Genomic DNA, 18,838 nt, shown 5'->3' on the forward strand with positions numbered 1-18,838 from the left:
TGGCAGGTGGATTCTTAACCACTGCGCCGCCAGGGAAATCCTCGATATGTATGTTCTTAATGCCATTTTATTAATTGTTTTGAATTTGTTTTTGTAGGTCTTCCCCCCACCCTTTCTTCTTTTGTTCTCTATTTTGTGACTTGATGGCTATCTTTAGTGTTATATTTGGATTCCTTTTTCTTTTTTGGGGTGTATATCTAGTATAGATTTTTGGTTTGCCATTACCATGAGGTTTTTGTATAGCAGTGTATTATATACATGATTGTTTTAAATTGCTGATCTCTTAATTTCAAGTGCATTTAAAATACCCTGCATTTGTATTCACCCCTCACGATTACTGGTTTTGATATCATGTTTTACATCTAATTGTTTTGTGTATCCCTTAAATGTTTATTGTGGATACAGATGATTTTACTACTTTTGTCTTTTAACCTCCATACTGCCTTTGTGTGTGGATGATTTCCTACCTTTACTATATGTTTGCCTTTACCAGTGAGCTTTTTCATTCCATAATTTTCTTGTTCCTAAACATAGCCTTTTATTTTTCACCTAGATAAGTTCCTTTAACATGTGTTGTAAAGCTGGTTTGGTGGTGCTGAATTCTTTTAGCTTTTACTTGTCTCTAAAGCTTTTGATTTCTCCATCAAATCTGAATGAGAGCCTTGCTGGGTAGAGTATTTTTGGTTGTAGGTTTTTCCTTTCATCACTTTAAGTATATCGTGCCACTCCCTTCTTGCCTGCAGAATTTTTGCTGAAAAATCAGCTTATAGCCTTACAGGAGTTCCCTCGTATATTGTTCGTTGCTTTTCCCTTGCTGCTTTTGTATTCTCTTTTTATCTTTAATTTTTGTAACGTTGATTAAAATGTGTCTTGGTTGTTCTCTTTGGGTTAATCCTGTGTGGGCCTCTGTGCTTCCTGGACTTAGGTGACTGTTTCCTTTCCCAGATTAGGGAGGTTCTCCTTCTGGGACCCCTATAATGCAAATATTAGTGTGCCTGATGTTGTCCCAGAGGTCTCTTAAACTGTCCTCATTTCTTTTCATTCTTTTATCTTTTTTCTGTTTAACTGCAGTGATTTCCACCCTTCTGTCTTCCAGCTCACTAATCTGTTCTTCTGAATCCTTTAGTCTACTATTGATTCCTTCTAGTGTATTCTTCATTCCAGTTATTGTATTGTTCATCTCTGTTTGATTGTTCTTTATATTTTCTAACTCTTTGTTAAAAACTTCTAACTTCTCGCTCTGTGCATCCATTCTCCTCCCGAGTTCTTTGATCATCTTTAAGATCATTACTCTGAACTCTTTCTCAGGTAGATTGCCTATCTCCACTTCACTTAGTAGTTGTTCTGCAGTTTTATCTTGTTCCTTCACCTGGAACATATTTTTCTGCCACCTAATGTTGTCTCAGTTGCTGTTTGCATTTTATGTATGTCATAGGTTACCTACGTTTCTCAACCTTGGAGACATGACCCTCTGTAGGAGGCAGCCTGTGCATCCCCGCAGTGCATTCCTCTCTCATCACCCAGGCTATATGCTCTAGAGGTTCCCCCTAAGAGGGCTGCATGGGTCCTTCTGTGTAGCGGGCTGACTGTATGGGCTGTCTGGTAGGCTTGGTTAGCCTCTAGTCTGGTTGGTTAACGGGCCCTACTTTGCGCGGATTCTGCTGTATGTTGTTTAGCAGGGCCTGGTCCTGAGGTCGCTGGTTACGGAATCCTAGGGAGCCCCAGGGCTAGTGCTGTCTCGCTGGTAGGTAGAGTCAGGGTCCTGAAGACTCTGGGGCTGTTGCCCACCTACTGGCAGGTGAAACCAGATCCTGGGGTTGGTGCTGGGCTTCTGGCAGGCAGAGCTGGTTCCTGAAGTCTGGCTGCAGGGCCCAGGGATCCCAGATCTCATTTCAGATCATTGGTGGGAGAGGGCCAGTTCCTGACACAGTTGGGTATGGGGTCTGGAGTGTCCTGAAGGTTGCGTTGCCCTGCTGGTGGGCAAAGGCAGGGCCCAGCCGGTCCCAGGGTAGGGTCTGGCCTGTGTTTCAGGATCATAATTTTCTTGCTTCTGATGTCTGCTCCCGGGTGGGTGAAACTGGTCTAGAGGCTTGTGCAAGCTTTCCTGGTGGGAGGTGCTGGTGCCTGTCCACTGGTTTGTGGAGCTGGGTCTTGGCCCTCTGGTGGGCGAGGCCATGACTAGGGGAGTGTCTAGAGGTGGCTGTGATCTCTTTAGTCTTAAGGCCACCTGTCTGCCAATGGGTGGGGCTGTGTCCCCACCCAGTTAGTTGTTTGGCCTGAGTCATCCTAGCACTAGAGCCTACAGGCTATTGAGTGGGGCCAGGGCTTGGCACTAATGAGCCAATATGGCAGCTGCCGGGAGTGTTCTTGAGGTTGAATGTTCCCCAATACGTCTGCCACCAGTGTCTGTGTCCCCAGGGTGAGCCACAGCCACCCTCCTACCTCTCCAGGAGACTCTAAGACCAAGAGGTAGGTCTGGCCCAGGCTCCTATCAAATTACTGCTTTTGCCTTGGGTCCCAGTATGCATGAGATTTTGCGTGCCCCCTTTAAGAGTGAAGTCTCTGTTTCCCCTAGTACTGTGGGGCTCCTGTAATTAAGCCCCACTGGCCTTCAAAGCCAAATGCTCTGGGGGCTCATCTTCCCGGTGCCAGACTCCCAGGCTGAGCAGCCTGATGTGGAGCTCAGAATTCTCACTCCTGTAGCAGAACCTCTGCAGTATAATTATTCTCCAATCTGTGGGTCTTCTACCCAGGGGGTATGGAATTTAATTATATCACGAGTCCACACCTCCTCCCCTACTCATTGTGGTTCCTTCTTTATGTCTTTAGTTGTAGAAAATCTTTTCTGGTAGGTTCCAGTATTTTTTCATCAATGGTTGTTCTGTAGATAGTTGTGATTTTGTTGTGCTTGTGAGAGGAGGTGAGCTCAGGGTCTTTCTACTCCACCATCTTGGTTGTTTTCCTTATTATTCTGATTTTATAGATAAGAAACAAACTTAGTGGAGCTCAGTCACATGATTTCAAGTGACAGGGCCATGACTCAAGTGCAGGGCCTCCATCTCCCCTTCTCACAGTCTTTCCACTTGTACCTTTCTCCCTCTTCCAGAAAATGATAGCAAAAACTCCTTGCTTGAACATTTTAAATGTAATCTTGCCTCACTTTATAAATGTCCTAAATTCAGCAAGTATATTACAGAAACCAATAGTGAGAAACTGTCATCTCAATTAACTGCTAGGTAACAAAATGTATATAATAACTGGCTTTGTTTTATATATTAGATCATATTTGGATCAGCTCCTGACATCAATGTACTGACCTAAAGCATTTTAAAAGCTCTACATTGTACTTCCTTTCAGATTTCATGTATATGAAAGATGGGAAGTAGAACAAGAGCAGCAGCCTGGGGAAAACTCATACAAAAGAAAGGACTTAAAGGAATTGAGTCAAATAAATGGTACTAAGCAAAGGTGGTACACTGTACAAAACTGGGGAAATTGGTCACTAAGTTCCAAAATGAAGCAAGTGAAACTCCACCAAGGAAAAAATCAAGTGCCAGATGCATTTAAATTAAGTCTTCTTGTGTAAGGAAAACATACGTGTCAGAGTGTCAAAGGAGGAGGTAGCCAACTAGAGTGTTAGTACTAGGGAAGAGTTACCATTACTCAGGAAAAAATTCATCTCGGATCCTGCAGTTTGGGATAAAAGCCAGAAGAATTACTGCCTGGCTCTTTTCCCTCCATGTACCAAAACAGAGCAACCTGTATTTAGAAGAAAACCTGTCCCCCACGACGCAGGCTAGGACAAGTTTCTCTGCCCTTGGCCATGCTTCCCTTGCCAGCTCACACTCTAGCTCTCCACAGCTACTGCCTCAGTCTTCATTCCACAAACCTGTGAAGCCCTCACCTCCTCCCACACTCTCCAACTTCAGAGAGAAAATAGGAACTGTCATGAACTTCAACTTTCCTGACACCAAATCTACAAATCTAACTATATCTATACCCACCTTTGAGCCTTCCTCACGCCTATCGCATTGACCCTCATAGCTATGGCTAATGCCTTCACCTGTGCACAGGGATTTTTATGCAGACAGTTCCTTCACACACAGCAGCAGCAGCAGCAGGACCCTCTCTCTACTGGCTCTTTTCCATCAGCATTTAGATGTACATATGTATTAAATCTCCCCATCTTTAAAAATAAATAAAAGCATGACCTCATGTCTCTCTCTAGATATTGACCTTTTGCTTTCTTCCTCTTTACAGCCAGATCTAAAGTGTCAGTTTCTCACCTCCTGCCCACTTCTCAACCCACGGTAATCTAGACTCTGTGCCCACCACTCTACAAAAAATTCTCAACAAGAGCACTAATGGTTCTCATTTTACTAGTCCTCCTAGCAACATTAAACCCTCCTTTTCAAACAACTCTTCCTTTAATTGATGTGATACCTAGTTTTTCTAGTACTTCCTTGACCACTCTTTCTTACTTGCCAGTTTCTTGTCTATTTGCTGCAGATTCTCAGGTTTTTGTTCCCAAATCCCTTTTCTCATTCTGTACACACTTCCTAGGCTCTCCCATCCTTTCCCCAGGCCAGTGATAGATTTGGGCATATCAGACCTATACTTCTTTCCTGACCTCTGCCAAACTTCTACCTGAATATCCATTTACCAGCCTACATCTTCCCTTGGATATTTCACAGGCAACTCAAACCCAACAAATCCCAAAGCTCAACTCATCTTTCCCCATCAAATCTGCTCTATCAGTATTTCTACCTCAGGAAATGGCACCACTGCCCCACCCAATTCTAGCCAGAAATCTAGGAGTCATCCTTTACTTGTCTCTCTCTCACACACACTTCACATTTCCCAATCTCCTAGTCGTGTTGATTCTACATCTTGAATATCCTTAACTCCATGGATTTCTCTCACCAATGCCACCACTGTCATCCGGGCAACCATCATCTCTCATCTGGACTGCCACAATATCTTGTAAAGTAGTCCTCCAGTATTCACACATATTGTCCATCCCCCAGTCGGTTTCATATCCTGCCAATATCTTTAATAAAGCTCTGCACAATCTGGCCTCTTCCTGCTTCTCCTGCCTCTCTATGAGCTAGATCCCTCTTGCCCTATTTTATTGTTCCCCAACTCTGCAGACCTTCTTTTAGTTCCTCCAGCAGAGCACATTCTTTTCTCCCCTTAAAGCCTTCCTACTTGCTGTTCTCTCCCCCTCTAACTCTCCAGCACTCTTCATCAGGGAAATTCCTATGGAATCTCTTCCTCAGGGAAATCTTCCCTGATGCACCAGACTAATTTGCTTTCCTTGTTAAACAATACCCTAGAATCATGAACCCTTCCAGTGTGCCCAAATCACCTATAATTTTTGGTGGTGTAAAATTATAGGGGATTTATAGTGGCAAGATTTTCCAGTCTTGCCACTAAACTAGAAGCCCTGGAGGCCAGGGACGATGTCTCATCACCACTGAATCCATGCTGCTTAGTATAGTGCCTGGCGCATAGACACTGGTTATTATTCGTTGAATAACTAAATACAAATATAGAAGCAATTTATCAAAAAAAAGCCCATCTTTCCATGGTATTAAAGCAGAAATCAAAATGCCCTGTTAATCAGCATAACTTTTCATGCTTGCATAATACCAAGCTATTGTTGGGGGAGGGTTTGACAAACTTAAGCAACCTGACAAAGAACAAGGAACTCGCTAAACATGTAACTCTAACCATGGACATCTCTTCAACTTATCTGCTGATTTTTTAGAGATTTTCACATTTTACATAGTTATAATCCATGCATAAGCACTATTTTAATTCTGCTTTTTACAAATTTCCTCCCTTAATCATTGTCTACTTGTTATGTTTAATGGTAACCTGGGGTTACAACAGGTTAATAGGTCATAACTTTCATAGTCGTTTCCTCCCCAAAGTTAGGTTTTTTTTTTTTTTGGTTAGTTCCGATGTTGTTATGAATGGCATTGCTGCAAACACTCTTCATAAACAACTTTTTCATTCCAAATTATCTCCTTGAGGAATACAAAAGTGGAGTTGAGACATCAAAGCATATGAGCAATTTATTTCCCTTCATATAGATATCCAGAGAGTTCTCAAAAGAGAATCAATGTGCAAGTACCATTAATAATGTATAATAAAAACCTATGTTTAGGGCTTCCCTGGTGGCGCAGTGGTTGAGAGTCTGCCTGCCAATGCAGGGGACACGGGTTCGTGCCCCTGTCCGGGAAGATCCTACATGCCGCGGAGCGGCTGGGCCCGTGAGCCATGGCCACTAAGCCGGCGTGTCCAGAGCCTGTGCTCCACAATGGGAGAGACCACAACAGTGAGAGGCCCGCGTACCTCAAAAAAAAAAAAAAAAATCTATGTTTAATTCTGTGTAGCCATACCAACACTGGGTTTTATACTTATTTAAGTTTAAATTTTCTTGAAGTTTAATAGATAATAACTAACATTTATTGAGCTCTTTCTATGTGTCAGGGACTTATAAGGATTTGATGTAAATTTCCAACTTAATAATAACCATAAAGCTCTAAGGTAGATGCTACTACTCTCCCCCTTTTAGAGATGAGAAGACTAAAGCTTAGAGTTGCCCAAGTGAATTAATGAGGTTTAAATGTAGATGTGCTGATTCCAGAACCTCTGCTCTTAACCACTGTGATACACTGCTGTATGGTTTGTTAGTGGTAATGCTTTTTTTTCTGTTTTATTTACCCAAAAGGAAAAACTACTATTAAAAACAAAAACTGAATGTAGCTTTTCTGACTTCAGGAGTGTCGCATAATTTATTGCTAGAGAGCTTGTTGTTTTGTTGAAGTAAATATCTTGATGGACCTTTTTGGTTGAGAAAGGTCAACTCTCTGGGTTTAGCCTAAGTGGGCCAGGAGGATACAAAGAGAGATCAGTTACTCCAAATAATAAGATGAAAGAAATCTGAATTTTCATTGGATGCCCTAGAAAAAGAGAATGAGGGCTAGGAAAGAAAGTAGAGGGAGGTTGGTAAAAAGAACTGAGATGGGATACATGCCAGAAACACGGCAGGAGGCAGGGGCCTACTGGAGGACATGGCTGGTGAGAAGTTTCCTGAGAGAATGGCTGTCACATTGCTATAAGCAGTCATGTGTGCACTGAATTTGAAGTTTTCGGCTTTGTGCCATAGCCTTCCATTAACTCTAAATCTTTCATGCAATTTGGATACATCTGATTATCTTGGTGGTGGATCATTTGGAGGAATGAAGGATGAGGAGTGGCACATCATGGGCAAGAAGGCAATAGCTAAAGGAACAGGAGACAAGCAGTAGACAAGCAGACTGCATCGTGGTCTAACCCAGGAGACACAGAAGCAACCTTGGAAACTCTTGCAGAAATTGAGTCTCAGGACTGACCATAGTGGTTGGAAATGGGGCTCGGGCCATTTTTGTACTGAAAGAATAACCCTAAACATTAAATTGTTTGGAGTTGTCCAGGTTAGAAACTTCTGGGTTATATTCAAGTGGAAAAGAAATTTTGTTGAGCCACAGTAAAAGAAATGTGGTTTATTAGCAGCATTTGTCAGTCTCCTCCTTGCCGTATGGGAATTACCTTCCAGAACACCAGACTCTTCGGGGTTTCCTTGTGCTTTATCAGGCACTCATCAGTTTCCTTTGCTAGTTCCTCCTTTTCTTCCTGATCTCTTGATCACAGTGTGCCACAGGGCTCAGTCATCCATACTTTCCTCTATCAACGGACACTCAGTCCTTGGTGATCTCATCCAGTCTCTTGCTACTACATACCGTCCATCTGTTGACAGTTCCCAGATTTGTATTTCCTAGACTTCTCTCCTGAACTCCAGACACATATATCTATTGCCCACTTGACATCCCCACTTATACGTCTAAAACTCATCTCAAACTTTACATGTTCAATGGTACATTTCTGATCTTCCTCCCAAAAAATACACCACTCATGGCTTTCTTCATCTCAGTTGATGGCAGCTCTGTCCATCCTCTCAAGCCATAAAACATGAGTCATCCTTTATGACTCTTTTTCTGTTATCCTCCATCTCTAATTTGACAGGAAATTCTGTTGTTTTTACCATCAGAATATATCCAGAATCTGCCCATTTCCACCATCTCTGCTTCTACCACCTGAGTCAGAGCCTCTGTCATCTCTCAACACAATCACCCCAAAGTCTCCTAACTGACCTCCCTGCTTCCACCTTTCCCTGCCTCACAGCCAACGAAGATCCTTTTAAAGCCTATATAATTAAAGCGTATTATTCACTCCTTTGTCTCTCATTTCATTCAGAGTAAAAGCCAAAGTTCTTACGGTGGTCTTATCTGATCTTCACTGATTCCTGCTTTAGACAAAGATACATCTTGGTAAATCATAGTTCTTCGTTGCAGGCCAGGCTGTATCCATCCACTCTACCAGCTGCCAAAAACAAAATGTTAAAAAGGTGAATGCAAGCCTAGCAAAATTACAGATCAGTAGCTTTTCTGCCTGTGGACAGATTGGACATTCCTTATTCAAAGCAGTGGTTGAGTAAGATGTGACTTGGGGGTGAGCGGGTAGAGAGAGAAATCCTGATATCAGCCACTTTCTTGCTAATGAGCACATTATCTGTAGTTTTGGTGTATCCTCTAGAGGTTTCTAATATGCGGAATGATCTACTTCTGAGCCTCTTTAGGCCATTAAGTTTAGGCCATTAAGTTCTTTGGCATTGATGACGAATTTCCTGTGGCAAGGAAATCATTTTTACTTTTGTCAGCTATTCTAAAAGTCAGTAGATTGATGCAGTTGGTTCTGAAAATACCTGCCAACATTCTGAGGTCCAAGCCCTTACCTCCTGCCTTCTGGACTAATGATTCTCAATCATGGGCCACTGTGTCCCCCAGGGGACATTTGGCAATGTCTGGAGATGTTTTTGGTTGTCACAGCTAAGGGTGGGAGGTGCTGCTGGCATCAGGTGGGCCAAGGATGTGGCCGAGCACCCACCAATGCACAGGACAAACCCCCCATAACAAAGGATTACGCAGCCCAAAATGGCAGTAGTGCTGAGGTTGAGAAACCGCCATCTAGACTATTCTGGCGGACTTTTAATCTACCTTGTGCCCCGTTGCCAAACCAGCATTCCTAAACCATCACGTTTATCCATCACTCCTAAGTTCCAGTAGCCCCCATAGCTCTTCATTGCCTGAAAGATCAAGTCTCTCCTTCTCATCCTGGCGTTTAGATCCTGAGGTGTTTTGCACACTTAACGTATCCATTCCCTAGCAGGGACTCTGCTTCTCCTAAGCTTTCATTGGCACCATCCTTCGCACTACCATCCTTTTACTGACGTTAACCCCCCAAACACACAACCGGTGAGGACCCTCCCCACAGCTCTCCTCTGATCCAACTCTTACCCTCTGAAGTCCACACGTGTGGCACACCCCTTGCCACTGAGTCAGTCTATGCCACTCCCTTCTGTACATATCAGGGCTCACATGTCTACACTGTTATACAGCTATTCCCTCTATCTTGTCTCCTCAATAAACTCTTTGAAGGGGTCCATATTGTATTTCTGGCCTATCGATCTCAGTTTCCACAGCGTAAGGTGTGAAAACCATATTGTCGTATTGAGAGTTCCTTGTTGTGAGAGTCAAATGAGCATAAAAAGTACCTTGCATAGGGCCTGGTACCCAGTTTATTGCTCAGAAAATTACAGAATCATAGTATCTATAGAAGCATACATGCAGGAGTCCATAGCAAGTGCTTAATAAATCTTTTAAATGTAATTACAGACTGGAGAGAGCATGCATTCAGACCAGCCTGGTATTTGGAACTAACAGCAAAGAAAAACTTCCATCAGAAATCCTACACCAATTAACACTCCTTCATGCTAGAGTGAATCCAGGAGCAGTGGGTGTCACATTTTCCCAAAGTGGAGCCTAAGCCAACCTTTCTGCATTTAACAAGTTAGTGAACAGCTTGTGAGTAACACTTTGCCCACTCTGGCCCAATTTAGAAGGCTGCCAAAAGGATAAGATGTCACTATGCCACTCTCTGCTTTGCCGCGGTGCCAGCTGCATCCTGCCTAAGTGCTTCTGCCCTCAGCCGCTGGAGAGCACGATGTCCTTAGCGAAGGCGGCACCAGTAGGATGAGGCTGCAGCGCGGGCCTGGCCTTTCCCCAGGCGGAAGAGAGCCTTGTCTCAGATCCTGTGAGAGAAGTGAGTGGGGCATGGTATTCTGAGCAGCCCAGGTTTGGCTTTGGGCCAGGCACTGAGTGGCAAACAAGAAGGAACACATTCCGGGAAGGCAAGGAGCCCTGCCAACGCGAAGGAGGACCAGCCAGCAGGGCCTGCTGGGCGCCAGGTGCTCCTTGGCTCTGTGGAGGTCAGGCACACAGAGGATAAACTCGGGTTTCTCTGGATTATCGTTTCAGAGGCTTAAACGCCTCCCTCCCCCTCACTTTCATGGGCAAAGCGTATGTAGCCATGTAACCGTTAAATTTGAATCCTCTCTGCTCTGGGGTCCAGCCCCTTATCTCTAAATGAAGGGAGGAGGAGAAAGAGTGAAATCACACCTTGCAGAATCCAGGTTTCTGCAATTCTGTGCCCTGGGTAAGAGAAGATACTACTGACAACAAGGGCAGAGCCGGGGAAAGCCTGGGGTTTCTGTGCCCCTGTTGGAAGCTGAGCTCCCCACTCACCCCCAGAGCCCACACCACACACACACCACACACACACACCACACACCACACACACACACACCACACACATACCCCCCACACACCACACACACCACGCACGCACCACACACACCACACACACACACACCACACACACACCACGCATGCACCACACACACACACACCCCACACCACACACACCCACACCACACACACCCACACCACACACACACCACACACGTTCTTCACACCAGCCACTTCTGCCTTCTGACTGACCAGACCTCAGGAGATCTTCAGAGTCCTTGGGAATGCTTTCCTCTCATAATCACCTCAGGCCTTTCCCCTGGGGTATGATAGAAGAGGGGAGAGGAGAGAAAGAACCAAAGGGCACCGGGGAGAAATGGCCTTGGGAGCCTGCCCAGCTTCCCTTCTGCCACTGCCAGGGCCTGGGGACAGCGGGCGGGGGGCGGGGGGGGGGCCCTTTGAGAAAGAAGAGCGAAGTCTGTCCCTCACTGCCTTGGCTCCAGTTCCTGCTGGACTTTGCTGCCACCTAGTGGCCCAGTGGCATCTCACCTCACCCCCACCCCCACCCCCACCCCCCCAGATTGAGATCTGCCTAGGGATCTGGCCTGTCCCAGCCTGAGGCTGACAGGAGAGCCTTCTCTGAAAAGCTTCTCTGCCCTAGGATGCCCTGATTCTGCAGTGCAGCCGCTAGGAGAGAGGAGCAGCACAGGGTCACCACCTCACCTAGCTCGATAGGTGTCCTAACGGCATGGCCACCAGGTGAGAGGGCCAGGGCTGGCTGGGTGGGCGCCTGGGAGTGGGGGCAGTTTCTTACTCCCAGGATGTCTCTGGTGAGATGCAGTTCTCCCAGAGCCCCCCTCACTCCTGAATGCCTTTTTTACGAGAACTTCTGCCCACTCTCACGACTCTCCCTCATCTGGCTAAAGCCCATGTTGCAAACTGAGGCTTCCACATAAAATATATATACCTCCGTTTCTCCAAGTTTAGGGCTGTTGTTTCTCCCTTATAAAGTTAGCTCAACTTAAAAAATATGATATGCCCTCACTGTGATGCTGCTGCTATGAACCACTCCCTGGGAATAGTGAAAAGGAGGTGTGTGATAGTATGTAGAAATTCAGCCATATTTTTCTGCATATTACATCCACGTGTTTATTTCCTCTAGCAAAAGAAAGCACTTGGTTTCAGTAACCACTGATTCTGCCAGCTCCAAACTTTCAGACCTGAGCTGCAGTACCCAGGGAATGTATAAAATTCAAATTCCCTTCTCCTGCCTACCTCTCCAACCTCTTATTTTTTTTATTGTGGCAAAATACATATAAAATTTATCATCTTAATCTTTTTTTAAATTAATTTATTTTTGGCTGTGTTGGGTCTTCGTTGCTGTGCGCGGGCTTTCTCTAGTTGTGGCCAGTGGGGGCTACTCTTCGTTGCGGTGCGCAGACTTCTCACTGCCGTGGCTTCTCTTGTGGAGCATGGGCTCTAGGTGTGTGGGCTCAGTAGTTGTGGCACGCAGGCTCAGTAGTTGTGGCACGCAGGCTCAGTAGTTGTGGCTCACGGGCTGTAGAGCGCAGGCTCAGTAGTTGTGATGCACGGGCTTAGTTGCTCCGCGGCATGTGGGATCTTCCTGGACCAGGGCTCGAACCCGTGTCCCCTTCATTGGCAGGCAGATTCTTAACCACTGCGCCACCAGGGAAGCCTTATCATCTTAATCATTTTTAAGCGTATAGTTCCAGTGTGAGGTACATTCACATTATTGTCCAACAATCATCACCATCTCCAGAACTCTGTTTATCTTGCAAAACTGAAACTGTACACATTAAACAATAACTCCCATTTCCCTTCCCCATAGCTCCTGGCAACCACCATTCTGCTTTCTGTTTCTATGAATCTGACTACCATAGGTACCTCATATATGTAGAGTCATACAGCATTTGTCTTTTAGTGACTGGCTTACTTCACTTAGCATAATGTCTTCAAGGTTTATCCATGTTGTAGCATATGTCAAGACTTTCTTTCTTTTGAAGGTTGAATAATATTCCATTGCATGTATACACCAAATTTTGTTTATCCATTCACCTCTCGATAGATACTTGGGTTGCTTCCACCTTTTGGCTGATTGTGACTGACACTGCTATGAACATGGGTGTACAGATAGCTCTTCAAGCCCTTATTTTCCATTCTTGTGGGCGTATACGCAGAATTGGAATTACTGGATCATGTGGTAATCGTTTTTAATTTTTTGAAGAACTGCCATACTGTTTTCCACAGTGGCTGCACCATTTTACATTCCTACCAATAGTGCATAAGGGTTCCAATTTCTCCACATCCTCAGTAACACTTTTGTTTTCCATTTCTTTGATAGTAGCCATCCTAATGGATATGAAGTGGTATCTAATTGTGGTTTTGATTTGCATTTCCCTAATGACCAGTGATGTTGAAATATCTATTCAAGTCCTTTACCGGCTTTTAAACAGGTTGTTTTGTTGTTGCTGAGTTGCCCTTTCCAACCTCTTTTCATGTCACTCTCCCACTGACTAGTATCCTAGATTCGTGCAGATGGTCTCTCTGTTCCACAGAGACATATGTGTTCTTTCCTACCTTTCACAGTTGCCGACCCTTTTCCCAGTTCCTTCCATGACTGGCTCCTCATCCTTTAAGCACCAGCTTAAATCTCACTTCAGAGAACATTTCTTGACCACCCATCCAAAGCCACCTCCCTGTTTACTGTATCTTGTATCACTGTTTCTTTCCTTCATGGAACTTAACCACAATCTGGAATTACCTTGTTTGTTCACGATTTACTTGGAACTTATGTTTACGTGGAATGCAAGTGCCATGGGGGATGCAGAGATATTGCCTGACATGTTCACTGCTCTATCCTCAGTGCCTAGCTTAGTACCAGCTCATAGTCTGGGCTCAGCATTTACTGAACGAACGAATCACTACTAGAGGGGGCCTCCCAGACAGAAAGTAAGGTGACGTGGCCCAAATTGGAATTTAACCTCCATAATCTAGGCTTGATGTCATAGAAAAGGACACAGGGGTTTTCTAGCTCTGAGTTCCAGACTTTAATTCCTGAGTCAGGAGCACAGTACTAGTTGAACCAGGGACACTGCTTTGGAGTTGCCCAGGAGAAACAGGGAAGCATTCTCAGTGTCCATCCAACAGAGGGAGGAGGCTATGGTGGTGTGCTGTGGCCATCCTTACCATTCCCCATATGCCTGAAGTATGAGTCAGCTCAGCTAAAGTCCTGTGAGATGTGCAAAGTACTTGGGATTCTGGGAATGACTTTGGCTCCGTTAGTCTCCTTCGTGCCAAATATGTCAGTAAAGAGCACTTTTAATGAGTAGTCAAAAGATAAAAGTGAACTTCCCATACCACGGGACACTAGAAAAATCGGATTTTTTATTTAAAAATATTTTCAACGCCATAGTGGAACAACTGAAGGATAGTTGAACCAAATTCTCAGGGAATTAGAGGAGCATCCTCCAATGCAAGCAGGTTGTATAAATACACATGGTTTATAAATGAGCACAACAGAAGGTACGCTGGCCAGAGGACCAGACTGGGGGACAGAAGGGAGAAACAGAGGGCCCTCCAAGAGGGACAGGCACACACTCCTATCGCTCAAAGCCCTGGACCCCAAGAGGGCCTCCAAAGCCACCTACTCTACTGCACGCCTCTTGCTGTCTCTGAGCCTGGGGCATGCAGACTGGAGACTTGGCACCTCTCATGGCCTCTGGCTCAACCCAGCAAGTCTCAGAGAATGGACCTGTTCTCCCTGCCCTTCAGCAAGGACCAGGGAGGGGAGGTGCTGGGACAAGTAGGATTGTTTCCCTGAAAATCTGATTGGAAGGAAGTGATTAAGGGGGCTGGTTCCCAAAAAAGGACAGGCATTCATCTGGTGTGGCAATGTGGGGAGAATGGAGCAGTGAGTTTCACCTGAGACATACAGATTTAGTGCAGGTATCCCACAAGGCCAGGCTCTAAGCCAAATCCTAGAACCTGGGATGGGGAGAGAATGAAGAGACCTCCAGTCTGAGTTTAGGAAGTTGTCACCTCCTGTCAGTCCCTCCAGTCTTCAGTTGGGTTTGTCATAAATAGGACAGTCACAGCTCCACAGTAAATAACTTCCACCTGGATTTCTCCCTAGTTAACCTCTCAGGTGTCTGAAGAGGGAAAAAGTGGCTCTTTCTGACACCACCCACCCCATCGCCACTGACTTTCCCTGATACCTCTGGCCTCCTCACTAAGCCCTTTCCAGAACGTACAAAGGCACTCTCTTAGCATTTCGGAGTCCCAGAGAGGATAGGCCAGAGTTTTAAGGCACAGAGAAGCTTTTAGAATTGAGGAGACCTTGACAGAGAAGGAAGAATATCTAAGGCAAAGCCACTACCATGTCCACTCTTCCTATCCTCTACCTCTCTTGTCCCCAAAGGTATCAGACAGACCCCCTTGGCCTGGTCCCTGCACTGTCCCAGGCCCACCTTGGACACCTCCATTATACTCATGGAGAACAGAGCCCGTGGAGTGGAGGACCCTCCTGCATGGCCTGCAGGTGACATGGTGAGCTCTGCCCTGTGGTGGCCCAGCACCATCGTGCCCAGTGCCCAGCCAAGCCCGACAGGCTGCCATTGGCCACACCCAAAATCCAGGCAGTCAGGCAGAGAGTACAAAGCAAGCCCTCAGATCAAAGCCACTGCCCCTTCCATCCCCCACTTCCCACCTGGGGCACCTTGGAAATGTTTGAGCACACCAGGGAAAGATCCAGTACCTGGTCTGCGACCACAGTGGTCAAAAGGCCCTGCTCCACCTGTCTCACCAGGAAATAGCAGCTGAGGACACAGAAATGCTGGACCTCTATTCTCCTTCACAGCCACTGCCACAGTCCCCGGCTGCAGGTAGTGTCCTCTCAGATTCAGCCAGCCTCCTCATGAGGGGCCAGAACAGAGCCTCTGCACAGAGTGTGAACACTCCTCTTGCTGGAATCCTGGCCACAGGCCCTCCTCTCCTCATTCATAGCTTACCTCACTCCCTCCAGTCTGCCCTGCATGGGTCCCTGGCTGACGGCAGAGAAGTCCTTTGGGCCCCATATCAGGGACTCTCAGGCGTCCAAGTGAGAGCACAGTATGCTGGGAGAGAGCGAAGGCCACACTGGTGGTTTGGGTTCTGGCCTCTGTCCCACCACTGGAGTGAGCCAAGTGACAGGTATCAAAGCGTGGCCGTTGTCCCTTGCAGCGGCCCCACGTGCTCTTCCTGTATGTCAGAGCTGTTTCCAAGGAACAAGTTAAAATCTTTTCATTTAAGTGGTTGCTGAGGCTTAGTGTACAGAATTCCTCAGCTAGATCCAAAAATCTGGCTTTTTGTCTGAGTCCCCAAATTGTAGGAGCTTTGTAAACAGGTACTAAAGATCACTCATTAAAGGAGGGAGAAGAGTTGGGGGGAGGAGAAGGGATCCGGAATATTTTCTTTCAGACTCAGTCTCAGCACAGCAGCAGCATAAACCAAGAGGACTGTTGGTGGCACCTTAGCACCCAGAGCATTCTTCTCGGAGGAGTGGGGACAAAGGCCAAGTGGCTGTTACCTGCACACAGGAGAGATGACCAGGTCAGACAGAGGGCCTAGAAGGCAGACAGATGAGTCAGTGAAGACTTTGTCCACCCATGAGAGGGGGTCCAGGTGGGATCTGTGTACCCTGCCCAACCTTGCTGAGGGCCATCAAGCCAGCTCAAGGGCAAGGCCAAGACCAGCCAGGCTAACAAGCAGCCTGGCCGTAGGTTTTGGCTGCTGTCCTTAACCCTCAATCCCAGAAGCATGAGAAAGAGAAAAGGCATCACCTGTGCCCAGGGACTGAGCCACCCCAATTCAGGGAGCATAACTGCTGTTCTAGCCGGGAGATGCGGAACGCCAGGTACGATGAAGACATTACCAAGAAGCAGATCCTGGAGAAAGAGGGGTAAGGAGGAATTGAATCTCTCTTCTAGAAACGGGGCATTTTTACAGAATCCCCAAAAATAGGAGTGGGACTAAGCTAGTTCCTGCAGTTGGAAGAATTAAAGACCCCTCTGCCTGCAGTTACGTTCTAGACCTAGGCATCTTTTTTCCCAGAGGCCACATGGGGGTTCTGAGACTCGTCCCCATGGAGGTGTCCTTGAAGCCCAGCAGGAGTTCTGGATCCTTCAGCTGAGCCCACCTTCCCTCTGACCAGCCACCTTGGTCCTACACCCCCTCTGCAAGGCCACTAAGATTACCCCCTAAGGCGGTAGCCCTTCCCCCAGCAAGTGCTGAGGTTGACAGTCAAAACCCAGCCAGCAGAGCCAGAGGAAGGTGATGAGGTAAGGTGAGGGAATCCAGGGGCTGGCTCTTCATAAAACATCCCACCATGCTCACTGCTCTACTTAGGCAGAATTACAGACAAGCCCGGGCTTCCAGAAAACACCCCAATGGCGGGCAGCAGGAAGGCCATGGCTCTCCCTTAGTCTGTCTGATGGGCCTCTCAGATTTTGCCAACCCTCCTCCTCCCCAATCCTGTGCAACTTTTTCTTTCTTCAACAGTTTCATGTCTTGCCCCTCTCCACAGCCTTAACCCTAAATTACAGGGTTGTAAGGATGAAAACTGGAAATACTTTATCTTGCTCTAGAAGAGCCTGCTGCACGGCGGCCAGATGCCACCCGGGAACTTGCAGTTGACTCAGAACCTTCCCCTCGCTCTGGACACTGACCTCCCCACACACCAAGGCCCCGGCTCTAAACACTCAGACACCCACCACCCTCCATACAGCCACCTACAGCACGAGGAAGACCTTCAGGAGCCCGTGATCCCAGAGCCTCTGCTCCCCGTTGCTCTTGGGCTCGTCCTCCAGCCTCTTCTCCTCATAGTCAGCGTTCTCTGCAACAGGACGGCATTAGGCATCTTCCTGGGCAGAAGGCAGGACCCCAGCCCACTCCCCCGCCCGTGTTCTCTGGAGCCGCTTGGGCTCTTGGCTTTCCCTTATGGATTTGGAGAAAGAAAGAAACAGCTCTCAGAAGCCCTGCTGGCTGTGATGACCTCTTTTTGCAGAAGTGGGAGGCGGGAAAGCCTGGTCTTTGCAAGCAGTTGCCATGGACAAGCACGCTGAACTCACCAGACCCCGGAGGCTTCCTGGAGGGGAAGAAGTCATCCGTGGATGCCCGAGGGATACAAGGGATGTTGTCTGGGAGGGACAGGGACCTGGAGGCAGGGCACACTTTTCTCCACTTCATCTCAGGGATGAGGACTTCCTGCAGAGAAGGCAGGAGAAGCTGTCTCACCATGGCCCTTGGGACCTCACTTGCCCTAAGGGGTTCACGCTAGATTTATCAAAGCCTTTCCAGATATTATCAATATGGATGCCTAGCAAGCATGAAAGCAGGTGCCCAGAAGCGGGGAAACCACTGCCATAGCAATCACATGTCTCATCTGCTCCCTTGCTGTAACCAGCTACTCTTCCAGGGAATGGTGTCTTTGAAGACTGCTAGTGTAGAACCACAGTGGAATCTAAGACATGAGCCATCCCAGGTGCGTGTTCAGATCGGCTGAGTCCAAGACAGCTTGGCGCTGTATACCTTAGATGGAACAAGTTGTGACTCCTGCTAATCTGGGCTCTAACCCTACGTCACTGACCTTGACTTAAGGTCCCCATCAATAAAAAGGGGAACATCGCCTTCCATCCCCCGCATGGCATTGTGCGTATTGTATGCTTGGCTAAACGCTTAATAGTTACTGAAGTAGACTTCAAACACCCTGGGGTCATTTCCACCCCCCACCCCTGCTCTAGAAACTCTGCTTACCCAGGATCCCAGGAGCAAAAGAAACAGCTGGGACCTTGGCCAATCTAAAAGGATCCTGCCTCGGTTCTGACTGCCTTCAGCGCTCTTGCCCAGGGACATCTGCAGCCCCTTGAAGGCCCTCCTGACTGCTAAAGAGGATGGGGTGCTGGCTCTGTACCCGCGAAGGTATAGGGTCCAACCTGGGCGGTGTTCCGGGGGCTGGGCACCTGCTCTGCTCAGGAAGTTGGCACATCTGCCCAGGACAGCGGCTCTGCATGGTATGGAGCATGCCGGGTCTAGGGGACCCCTTTACACAGCATGGCCACTGGCTCTTGAGCCTGCTGCCCCAGTTCTGC

At 47.0% G+C, this 18,838-nt stretch overlaps 2 protein-coding genes across 2 annotated transcripts in view; one reads left to right on the plus strand and one right to left on the minus strand.

Moving 5' to 3' along the window:
• SENP8 (SUMO peptidase family member, NEDD8 specific) overlaps nt 1-18,838 on the plus strand; it is a 54,655-nt gene that overhangs the window by 31,017 nt on the left and 4,800 nt on the right. The window lies entirely within an intron of this gene.
• The window catches only part of GRAMD2A (GRAM domain containing 2A), a 33,193-nt gene continuing 30,678 nt past the window's right edge, over nt 16,324-18,838 (minus strand). The window contains 3 exon segments of the mRNA XM_060153337.1: nt 16,324-16,636; nt 17,484-17,600; nt 17,602-17,954. Coding sequence (XP_060009320.1) covers nt 16,528-16,636; nt 17,484-17,600; nt 17,602-17,954 — 579 coding nt within the window. The 3' untranslated portion in view covers nt 16,324-16,527.

The sequence above is a fragment of the Lagenorhynchus albirostris genome, chromosome 1, assembly GCF_949774975.1.
Source record: "Lagenorhynchus albirostris chromosome 1, mLagAlb1.1, whole genome shotgun sequence".
In the NCBI taxonomy this organism is placed as follows: domain Eukaryota; kingdom Metazoa; phylum Chordata; class Mammalia; order Artiodactyla; family Delphinidae; genus Lagenorhynchus; species Lagenorhynchus albirostris.